Source organism: Hemicordylus capensis, chromosome 5 (assembly GCF_027244095.1).
Source record: "Hemicordylus capensis ecotype Gifberg chromosome 5, rHemCap1.1.pri, whole genome shotgun sequence".
In the NCBI taxonomy this organism is placed as follows: Eukaryota; Metazoa; Chordata; class Lepidosauria; order Squamata; family Cordylidae; genus Hemicordylus; species Hemicordylus capensis.
Window position 1 is genome coordinate 207,733,501 of NC_069661.1, and position 12,047 is coordinate 207,745,547.

General features: G+C 45.2%; 1 protein-coding gene across 10 annotated transcripts in view; it reads left to right on the forward strand.

The window, feature by feature from the left end:
• Window positions 1-12,047, forward strand: part of TMPO (thymopoietin) — a 33,297-nt gene that overhangs the window by 7,949 nt on the left and 13,301 nt on the right. For all 10 annotated transcript variants that reach the window (XM_053255048.1, XM_053255049.1, XM_053255050.1 and 7 more), the window contains exons 2-3: window positions 3,579-3,705; window positions 4,978-5,136. In XM_053255048.1, the coding sequence (XP_053111023.1) occupies window positions 3,579-3,705; window positions 4,978-5,136 (286 nt within the window). The remainder of the gene's footprint in view (window positions 1-3,578; window positions 3,706-4,977; window positions 5,137-12,047) is intronic.

The following is a 12,047-nucleotide window of genomic DNA, read 5'->3' on the forward strand; positions in this document are numbered from 1 at the left end:
GAAGAGTTACAGGGGCTGAAGCAGCAAGGTGGGCAACTGGAGCACATGTGGAGAAAGACTCAACTCAGATCTGACAGATTACAACATAGAGCACATTTAAAGATCTATGCTCAGGCGATATGTGCAGCAAAGAAGCAGTTTTTTCTGCCCATATTGCTTCTGCGAATTTATGTCCGGTGGAGTTGTCCATGGTTGTGAGGGGGCTAGTATCTGCCCCCCCCCTCTTGAACCAGAATTTGGAAACATCAGTCACCCGCTGTGGTGTGTTTAATGAATTTTTCGTGGACAAAATATCTCAGATTTGGGCCGACCTACATGGAGACTCCACAATTAATTTGATGTCTGAACTGGAGGTGTCCAATAATTCCTCTTATACGATTCGACTAGATCAATTTCAGTTTGTAACTCCTGAGGATGTGGACAAGCTGCTTGGAGCAGTGAGGCCTACCACTTATTCTCTTGACTCTTGTCCAACATGGCTAGTTCTATTCTAGCAAGGAGGCTGTTGTAGGTGGCCTAGTAGAAATCATAAACTCTTCTCTGAGGGAGGGCAGGATGCCTCCTTGTCTTAAGGAGGCAAGTATTAGACCTCTTCTAAAGAAGCCTGCATTAGATCCCTCAGAGTTGAGCAATTATAGGCCTGTTTCCAACCTCCCATGGCTGGGCAAGGTAATTGAGAGGGTGGTGGCCTCTCAGCTCCAAACGGTCTTGGAGGAAACTGATTATCTAGACCCATTTCAAACTGGTTTTCGGGCGGCCTATGGGGCGGAGACTGCCTTGGTTGGCCCGATGGATGATCTCCAATTGGGAATTGACAGAGGAAGTGTGACTGTCCTTTTGGACCTCCCTGCAGCTTTCAGTACAATCGACCATAGTATCCTTATGGAACGTCTGAGGGGGTTGGGGGTTGGAGGCACTGTTTTACAGTGGTTCCAATCCTACCTCTCGGACAGGTGCCAGATGGTGTCGGTTGGAGACTGTTGCTCTTTGAAATCTGAGCTTAAGTATGGTGTCCCTCAAGGCTCCATACTATCTCCAGTGCTTTTTAACATCTACATGAAACCGCTGGGAGAGATCATCAGGGGATTTGGAGCTGGGTGTTATCAGTATAATGGTGACACCCAGATCTACTTCTCCAGGTCAACTTCTTCAGGAGCTGGCATATCCTCCCTAAATGCCTGTCTGGAAGCAGTAATGGGCTGGATGAGGGAGAATAAACTGAAGCTGAATCCAGATAAGATGGAGGTACTTATTGTGTGGGGTCAGAACTTCAGAGATGATTTTGATCTACCTGTTCTGGATGGGTTTACACTTCCCCAAAAGGAACAGGTTCACAGTCTGGGAGTACTTCTGGATCCACACCTCTCCTTGGTTTCTCAGGTTGAGGCGGTGGCCAGGGCTGCTTTCTGTCAGCTCCGGCTGATACGCCAGGTGTGCCCGTTTCTCAAGATCAGTCACCTCAATACAGTGGTGCATCAACTGGTAGCCTCCAGACTTGACTTCTGTAATGCGCTCTACATGGGGCTGCCTTTGTACGTAGTCCGGAAACTTCAGTTGGTTCAGAACGCGGCAGCCAGGTTGGTCTCTGGGTCATCTTGGAGAGACCACATTACTCCGTTGCTGATGGAGTTACACTGGCTGCCGATAGATTTCCGGGCGAAATACAAAGTGCTAGTTATAATGTATAAAGCCCTAAACGGCTTAGGTTCTGGGTATTTAAGAGAGCGTCTTCTTCACTACAAACTCCACCGCCCATTGAAGTCATCTAAGGAGGTCTGTCTCCAGTTACTGCCAGCTTGTTTGGTGGTCACACAGAGATGGGCCTTCTTGGTTGCTTCTCTGAGATTGTGGAATGTGCTCCCTGCTGAATTACAATCCTCCCCATTTCTGGCAATTTTTAAAAAGCATTTGAAAACCCTTTTTTTTAAACCCAAGCTTTCTCAGGTTTTTTAAAAATACTCTTTAATTTTATGTTTTTTAAAATTATTGTATTGTTTTAACTTTTATATGTATTGATTCTATGTTGAACTATTTTAACTTCTATATGTGTTTTAATTGTTGTTAGCCGCCCAGAGACGTAAGTTTGGGTGGAGTATAAATTAGATAGATAAGATTTTCTGCTTGGCCATGTTGAAATCAAATGCAGTTTACTTAGATAACTTGTAAGAAAATGTACACTGACACATTATGATAATTAGCTGGTAGCAGAAGATGTACTGCAACATATATATTGTCCTAAGTACTCAAAACTTGGTGCAGATTTGCAGGTGTCCATAAATGTCTTTGGCTTACTAGCCAAACATATATATATTCTCATTATCTCTCTTCTAGCTCATGTAGAAATAAGCCTTTGAAGAGATACAGGGATTTCTTTTATTGGCACTGCAGTATGGATAAGCTAAGAAATGCCAGTCTCAAACAACTTAGCCATTTTTCTCCTATTGTGGTGATGGTCTAGCAGAGGGAATAGTTCTAGACATGGGTTACTCCTTAAGATTACTGCAAGATGCTGGTTCAGTCTAGAATGCATGGGCAAGATTGTTTGAAGACATCCTTCCTCATGTTGAAAGCTACTGCTTCAAGAAGAAGAATAGATCAGAATCTCTCTTCCTGACTCATTAGCTTGCAACATGTAGAAAGCTGCACATGTCTGGGCAGTTAATGATGACGCTAAACAAGTGGGCTGAAGAAGTTGGAGGGAAGAAAGATTCTTGTGCCTGTTCAGGTAGCAGGATAGATAGCAGAAGGACTCTTCTTCCAGTCATGCATTCCTAAGTTGTTGACCATTTTCAGATGATTACATTAGAACATATTTTTGGGACCCTGAATACGGAGGAGGCTCTTGTGGCCTTGAATATTCTTGACACAGAAACACTTTTGTTTCATGATCTTTGTGCCGCTTCAAGGCCAGAGATGATGCTGCAATGGGAAAAAACACTGTCAGCCCAACTAGCCTTGGCTCAGTTTCCCAGAGAGCCATTTTCCTGGTAACTCTCATGGTTGTGTTAGTCTGGTGCAAAATTGGCCTCTGCTGGTCGCATTCCCATGGCAGGAGTTGGACATCATGAATGAAAGGGATCCACACATTTCCAGTAATTGGTGCTTGTTGCCACCAGTCCCTTCTCTCATTGCATTGGTATATGAAGATAATAAGAAACAGGGAGATCCCTCTCCTACTGCTCAGAAAGGATTCCTGCTGTTTCTTACCTTCTCAAAGATGGCAGTGGAAATAAGACCTCTGGTGAGCAGATCTGTGTGGTATGGAGTAACCTGCTTGTCATAGGGCTGAGACACTACTGGCAAGTGGATTTGTAGATGCCTGATAATAAAGCAGGGCAGGGAGGCTGTCAGCTCACAAAGGTGGGAAGTTATGGAAAATACAGGAAAACTTTGGTTTTTCCTGTACTATTTCAATGTGTGCAGGAGTACCTGAAATGTGCTGTTTGAGTGTCTCTTCTGGAGTTTGTTTCTGATGGTTATACAGTGCTGTAGAAAATTTCTTCAGTGGTGTATTTTATGTATTTAACAGCCTAGTTCTATAACAACCATCACAATTTTGGCTGTGCATCTCCTCACAGAAAGCAACAAAGAAAACAGACAAACCGAGGCCAGAAGAACAGGATGATGTAGAAGTGGCAGACCTTGGTAATGAAGAGCTCAAAGAGCAGCTTATGAGATATGGTGTGAATCCTGGTCCTATTGTGGGTAGGTTGATATTGTGAAATATCTTGTGAATAAATATGTATAGAAATTTTGAAGGCAAATATGGAGGTGGCAGGGATGAAAATCTGTGTATGTTTTAAGACATTTTGCTACTTAAGTGGGTTAAATATAGTACCTTGCACAGTGGCACTCCAACTACACAGCCCCTGGCAGAGAATTGCCTTGTATCAGTGCTGAAATGTCCTATAGTGTTACTCATTGATTTGGTTGGTGACAGTGCATAGGAGTCCATCACTACTTGCCCATGCCTCCAACATACAAGATGTTATTGAGTCAAATCATTCTACATGGCACCAGGACGATCCTGTCCAATAAGCAGCATGCAATAAAATGCTGTCTTCATTTGTAGATCAGGATATAAACACAGGCTCTCCATATAGTGTACACACACACACACACACACACACACACACACACACACAGAGGCATCAAGCATGGGAACACCCATGTTTGAATGAAGTTGGAGTCCTCCTGCCTTACCACACTTTAGCTATCCTATATGTTCCCCATCTGAGGATTGCTGGCTTGAAGCCAACACATCCTGAGCAATGTGTCCATGTGGAAAGAGAGGAGGATGAAGACCCTCCTCCTTTCCTCTGATTGCCGGGCTACATGCTGAAGCTCAATGTACCCCTCAGCCTGGTAGATTTCAAAATATTAGCACAGAGTACTCCCATTGAAATGAATAGGACAAGTAAATGAATAGGACAAGTAAATCAGTTTCAGTGGGAATATATATGAGCAGTGTTCTCTCATTTTTTCCGTCTCTGTGCGGAATGGGTTTTGTTTTGGGTGGCAGTATTAAGGTAGTGTGTGCGGACATATATTCAGAGCGGGACCTTCCTGATCTAATCTGTGTGGGATCTAAAATTAACTGTTCAGACATTAAAAAAAACTTGTGTGCATGTGCACACACTTTAGAGGGAACACTGCTTACAAGTCTGGCTGTAAGCCAGTGACTGAAGTAGCCTGTCTCATAACTGTAACATCTTAAATTTTCTGTTTGTTTGCACACACACTAAAAATCTTTATGGGGTACTTGAGCTGTAGATTTGCAGTGGAAGGGGTACATTTGTTAACAGTTTGAGAAACGCTGCTTTAACTGGAAAAGCACTGTAGCACATAAGTCTCAAAATGCAGCTTAAACATCTACAGTCCACTCTGTTACTCTTGCTGATTGAACTGAAAGTTTGCAGAACAATGGACTTGCTGCTTCAGTCTGATACAGCCATTTTTTCTTGCTCTTGTCTGTAGCTACCACAAGGAAGCTCTATGAGAAGAAACTACTGAAGTTGAAAGAACAGGGCCAAGAGCTAAGATCTCTGATACCTACACCAACAGTATCTTCTTCTGCAGAGAACAACAGGCAAAATGGAAATAACGACTCGGATCAATACAGTGACAATGAAGAAGGTAAAAAAAACTCAAGATATAGGTCAGGCCTTCTCAACTTCGGCCCTCCTGCAGATGTTGGCCTACAACTTCCATAATCCCTGGCTGTTGGCCACTATGGCTGAGGATTATGGGAGTTGTAGTCCAAAAACAGCTGGGGGCCAAAGCTGAGTGGGCCTGATATAGGTCAAAGCCATTTTTAACCAGCCAAGACTAGCTAAGACTGCCCATGTCATCAAAATACATATACTTAGTCCTTAGTTTTTTACATTCAGGTAATGTCAAACAGTCCTATAGGCTTTCCATTAGAATGTCCTCAACAATCCAACCCTGTGGCTGTTTATCAGAACTTGCATTATAAGACCAATTCACTTAGTAAACTAAAACTTGGCAAAACTAGAATAATTCTTAAACTCTACATTGTGCATAGTAATCCATGATATCTTCAATACAAGGACATGTTATTTCTCCTTGTATCAAAAAACAAACTTCTGTGTTTAAATATGTTGAGACTGTATTCAAATGAATATACTGGCTTTCCCAGTTATGCTCTCAAGTTGGGTGTAAAGTGGGGCGAAACTGACAAGTTTGAATCATTCTATTTTGGGTCAAAGTCCCTTTGCAAAAATAAGATGGCGAGCAAGCTTTTGCCTCTTAACATGTGGCAGCAGACATATATTTACCAATATGCAATATCCAATATGCATATCTTTACCAATAGGCAATATCCAATAGTCACTATAATCAGGATCTGTTTATAAGAAACGTTACTAAGTGTATGTTGTAGTTCGCATCTATGATATTTTTTCAACTATTATGACAGTTAGCCTTAACATTCAAGACTGACTGCTGGAATAAATAAGGTTCTCTGCAGATTAACCAGAACTGCTTCTGTGGGTTGGCATTTTTGTTAACTCCTTGGACTGTCTGCAACTCCACTCCACCCACACAATATATCCCTAATCATATTGACTTTTAATGGATTTTAACTGCAAATTAGTCTTGGCTGAAATATAAATGCACTAAATTGCTTTCATGTTCATTCCAATATAGCATTGGCTTTAAGAACCAGTAACAGGGAAGAAAATGGAGAAGAGGTGGAAATTGTTTTACCAACATTACCTCTTCCTGAGAGTAGTCATATCAGACTAAAGAAAAACTGGAGCTGCTGTTCAGTACTTGAACAGCTAACTCCTCAGATTCTTAACAAATTGGGATATAAATAGCTTACTCTAATTACGTATGCAGATTGGATAAGCAATTAATAAAGGAAAGGAAAGATTGTGCCATCAAGTTGGTGTCGACTCCTGGTGACCACAGAGCTATGTGGGTTTCTTAGTAGAATACAGGAGTAGTTTACCATTATTTATTATTATTATTATTATTATTATTATTATTATTATTATTATTTATTCGATTTCTATACCGCCCCTCCAAAAATGGCTCAGGGCGGTTTACACAGAGAAATAATAAATAAATACGAAGATAGATCCCTGTCCCCAAAGGTCTCACAATCTAAAAGAAACATAAGATAGACACCAGCAACAGTCACTGGAGATACTGTGCTGGGGGTGGATAGGGCCAGTTACTCTCCCCCTGCTAAATAAAGAGACTCACCACGTTAAAAGGTGCCACTTTTCCAGGTTAGCAGTATAAGATGATGCCTTTGCATTGTCGCTGAAGTGAGCATCCGCCTCCAGCACCTTCCTATCACTGCTGCCCAATATAGGTGATTACAAATATATATTTACTAGGCACAGTCTGGGAAGCACATCAGCAGGGATTCGAACTAAAAGCCTCTTGCTCCCTAGGCAAGCTGCTTCCCCACTGTGCCACCGCAGCTGATAAGCAATTAATACAGTAGACTAATTTCTTTGTAGTGTTACTTAAAAGAACTACTATGCAGGCATTAAGGTCTAATCTTTAATAAAAACAAAAACCTGTAAAAACACTACTGCTCCAACCAGCTTTAATGTATAAAAAAGTATTAGGTTTTATATGTTAAGCCAAAATATTTACTCAGTATAACAGAAATTTGAACAATATTTCTGATTCCTTGAAGCCAGTCTTACACAACATAGATAGTAGTCTGGGAGAAATCTCAGGTTCCTGGTGTTGGCATCAAATTTAGGAACTTTTCTTCCTGGCAGGGCGGGGGAATCTAAACTTCTAGCATTCTTTAAGAATTCCAAATAGAACATATTGAGGCTGTTCTCACAAGCAGCTAATCTCAGGCTTAGGCAACCCAGCCTGGGCTTAGCTTGGCTGCCCACAAGAACCACCAGGATCCATGTGGCCCCAAGCCCAGCTTTTAGAGCCAGGGTTAATGGAGCAAGCATTCTCTTAACCCAGGCTCCAGGATCATATGTCAGCATAGGTTGCTTGCAACTCGCACTGACACAGACTGGTGCCTAGGGCGCCCATCCATTGGGGGAATCCCCTAATACACTGCACTCGTCACATGGTGCATTGTGGGATTCCTCCAGTCTCTGGAACGCTGTATCGGTCGCTCCTGCAGTGATCGTGTGCAGCATGTCTGGGGCCAGTTCGGGATTGTCTGTGGGGAAGGTAGACTTAACCCTGCCTTTTCCTTGCCTGCCCACCTACACAATCATGTAAAAGGCCCCATTATATGCATACAAAAAAAGAAACATTCAGCAGAGGAAGGCATCTCTACAATGAGTTATTGCTCTTTTCGCACAGTGTAGGAGGTCACTCATAATGATGGGTTCTACTACTTGCTCCAGTGACAGGACTGGCCTCATGTGAAGAGGTCAGGTAAAAGGGTAGCTAGCCTGGCTTCCTTATCCAGCAGAAGCAGGACCCTCCCAGTTCCATTCCTATCTTGCTCCAAGATAATGTTTTCCTCTGAGCTCCTATGCCTGCTTCCAGCCTGCTATCCCAATCTACACCTTCACCTACCTATTTTGATTGGGTGAAAGACAATATTCCTCCTTTCCATTTTCTCTTCCTGTTAACAAATAAAAATTATTGCTTTTTACCTCCTCTGGACCTTTGTTCTATAGCCTCTGTCTTTCCTTTTCTCCTCTATGGATCCTTCTCTGGCAGGCTCACTCTGGACGTCTTTTAAAAGTAAGACCCCTAGGAAATGCCAGGATTGCTCCATGTGCCCTCACCCCAGCCACACAGGGCAGGAAGTCTCCTAGGTGGCAGCTGCCAACTTTAGGCAGGAGAAAAAACAAAACTGAAACTGAAGGCAAAGGTTAAACTCAAAGTAGCTAAGCAGAGTGAGTGGCTCTTATTTCAGGCTGTAGTCAGCAATCAATCCCCCGTGCAGCTGCTCCTCAAAGAGGACTACTACTAACTGGAGATATCAAGGGATCTACTTCTCACCCCATTGCTTCTCTTTCTCAGCCACTATTGGCCCAAGGGCAGCTGATCTCCCCGCACTCCCCTTTCTTGCCAATTTCTTTCTTTCTTTGCCAGCCTCCCTGCTTGCAGAGCAAGCCCCAAACCCTCTGGATAGGCATATGCAAAAAAATATGAGTGATTCAGTTTGAACTCGAACCAAAATCTAACTGGGTACCATGACTCGAGTTCCAGTTCGATTTTGCTGACCATGGTTCAGTTCAGGTTCAAACCAGTTCTGAAATGTTTGCCATCAGGAATAATGGGGACTCAAACTGGCCCATTATTCCCTATGGTGAGCACCTTGGGGCACAAAAACGGGTAGGGTGGTAGGTGCCCATGGGTACCAACCACCATCCAACCCCCATAGCTGTGAGGCATTCAGTTGATTTTTGACAATTTTAAAAGGTTTGTTTAGGTTTTATGTTTTCTGCCATAGGGAACAATGGGGGTTTGAAGCAGCCCATTATTCCCCATGGGTGGCACTAGGCACTCCAAAGTGAGGTGGGTGGCAGGGCCCCATGGTGCCCAACTGCCACCTGACTCGTGAGGCAATGGGACACTTTGTTTATTTTTAGGAAATTTTAATGTATTTTAAATTGCTTCGCATGTTCCAACTTTTTCTCATAATGAATCCCTATGAGGAACCTATGTAACATTAAAGAATCTAAACACAATGTGGATTCTTAGTTGCAACTTAATCACCTCCACCTTGGCTACCTTCTCTGCACATGCCCCACTGGCCGAAATGTGCAGCGTGGCTACCTGGTCATCCATTTCTCCCTTTATGAATCATTACAAAATAAATGCTTCCCAATCTGCACAAGCTTCCCCTGCCTCCTTTATCTGAAGCTATAACAGTCATGGAACTGAGATGGTCCTGCTCCTGCTGGATAAGGAGGCCAAGCTAGCTTCCTGTTTACCTGATCTAGTCATCTGAGGCCAGTCCAGTCTATTAGAGCAAGCAGAGGAATATAACCCATCATTACAAATAATCTCCATACACTGTGTAGAAAGAACCATTCACGGTAAGTCCAATGTTTCTTTCTCACTTGCTCAGAGGACAAAACTGACAATGAAAAATGCCCTGTCACAGTGGTCATATTTCAGCCTTTAGCATAATTTTCTAAAATGATGTTTAGAATATAGTTGCATACTACTTAAAGTGTAGTGGTGATGTAGTGGTGATGTCTTTTTCTTTAATACTGGAGTGTTTACTATGATAAAGAATAATAGATTGCAAGTCTGGTTCTGGTTTTTATTAAGCCAAGAAGCTGTGGTGGGTTAGTCTGGGGAGATGTGTCTGGGAGAGCAAAAAAGTGGGGATGGAGTGGGGGCAGCAATATCACAGGTAGCGGGCAGAGGGAGGTATGGTGGTGGGAGTTGGGCAGGCCGTTACAGGGGGAAACGGTCCAGGCAATTGAGGCCTGTTCCTTTTTCCGGCCCTTCTCCCAACCCTCTGACCCCAGGGAGCTCTGAGAACACTCCTTCGAGGATTAGGGTGCTGCTGCTGAATGCCAGGTGAGTTAATGCAAAAACTTCTCTCATCCACGATTTGATTGTGGATGAGCGTGCTGACCTCGTATGTGTGACGGAGACCTGGTTGGATGCGCTGGGTGGGGTTGGTCTCTCTCAGCTCTGTCCTCCAGGTTTCCAGATCGTGCAGCAGCCCCACCTCGAGGGTCGGGGAGGAGGTGTTGCAGTCATCTTTCGAGAGACCTTCCCTGTTTCCAGGTGCCCGGTCAAGCAATCTCAGAATTTCGAGTGTTTGTCCTTGAGGGTGGGCCTCCGAGATAGGCTGGGGATTCTGCTGATGTACCGACCACCCCGCTGCACTTCAGTCTCCCTACCTGAGCTGGCGGGGGTGGTCTTGGAGGTGGCCTTGGGTTCCCCCAGGCTTATTGTTTTGGGGGATTTCAATGTCCACGCTGAGGCCCCCCTAGTGGGTGCGGCTTAGGATTTCATGGCAACCATGGGCCTGTCTCAATTGGTATCGGGCCGTACCCACGTGGCGGGACACACTCTGGATCTGGTTTTTGCCGACTGGGAAATAAATGATCTGGAGGTGGGGGAATTTGAGATCACTCCCTTGTCATGGACAGATCATCATCTGGTGGGGTTTAGTTTGACTGCTCCATCTGCCCTCTGCAGGGGTGGTGGGCCGATTAGGATGGTCCGCCCCCAGAGGCTTATGGATTTGCTTGGATTCCAGACGGCCCTCGGAGAGTTTCCAGTGTTCAGAGCTGGTGACCCTGTCGAGGCCCTGGTTGATCTCTGGAATGGAGAGGTGGCCCGGGCTGTTGACACGGTTGCTCCTAAACGACCTCTCCGGCTTGGTGGAGCCTGATCTGCTCCTTGGTTTTCCTCGGAGCTTAGGGCGATGAAGCAACTTGGGCGACGCCTGGAACGACGCTGGAGGAAGAGTCATCTCGAATCCGACCGAACACGGGCTAGAGCCCATTTTAGGGACTACGCCGTGGGGGGGGGGGGCGGCGAAGAAATGCTTTTTCTCCGCCTCCATTGTGTCTGCTCAGTGGAGACAAACAGAGCTGTTTTGTGTGGTAAAAACCTTGCTCCACACATCCCCCCAGACAATGGGGGAGGAGTCATCTACAGCTCTTTGTGATCAGTTTGCCTGTCACTTTGCAGATAAAGTCACTCGCATCTGTGCTGACCTGGACTCCAGAGTTTTGGCAGTTCCGGCAGACGTGCCTTTGGTACCATCTGGTCCCGTTGTGTTGGATTCTTTTCGGTTGGTGCGGCCTGAGGATGTGGACAAGATCCTGGGCAGTGTGCGGGCAACTTCGTGCGCTCTTGACCCTTGCCCTTCATGGCTAATAAAAGCTGCCAGGGAGGGGACAGGCAGATGGCTGGAGGTGATCGTTAATGCTTCATTAAGGGAGGGCAGGATGTCATCGTGCCTCAAGGAGGCAGTGGTAAGACCACTATTAAAAAAGCCCTCCCTTGATCCCTCCAACCTGGATAACTATAGACCTGTGTCTAACCTTCCGTTTCTGGGCAAGGTGATGGAGCGTGTGGTGGCGTCCCAGCTGCAGAAGGTCTTGGATGATATGGATTATCTGGACCGCAGTTTCTCAACCACTGGTCCCTGGACCGCTGCCGGTCCCCGAAGGGTTGAGTGCCAGTCCCTGACTGGGAGTCAACTCCCCCCCCCAACAACTGCAATCAAGGCCCTTACTTCCTCAATTTTTCACATGGCACGGGAGAGGAGGAGTATCATGGAGGCACGGGACCCTGCTTCCGCCTTGCCTCCACATGCTGCTGAGATCTTCCTACAGCTAACTTTTATCTTTACAACTTCAAACTGTATGTGGCGTGGGGGCATCGAGGAAAAGGTATGGTAGTGGGTGCCACTTGAAGGGCTGCTGGTTCTTGCATGCTCATTATTCGCAGCCAAAGGTTGATTGATTGAAACCCAGCTGCCTGTTGCGGCCGAGGCGCCTTGAGAGGAAACCCTGTTCCCCTCTTGCATTGGTGGGGTGTAGTGGTCCCTCGGCCCCCTGTAACCACCTGGTCTGCACCGCCAGTGGAAGACGGCGGTC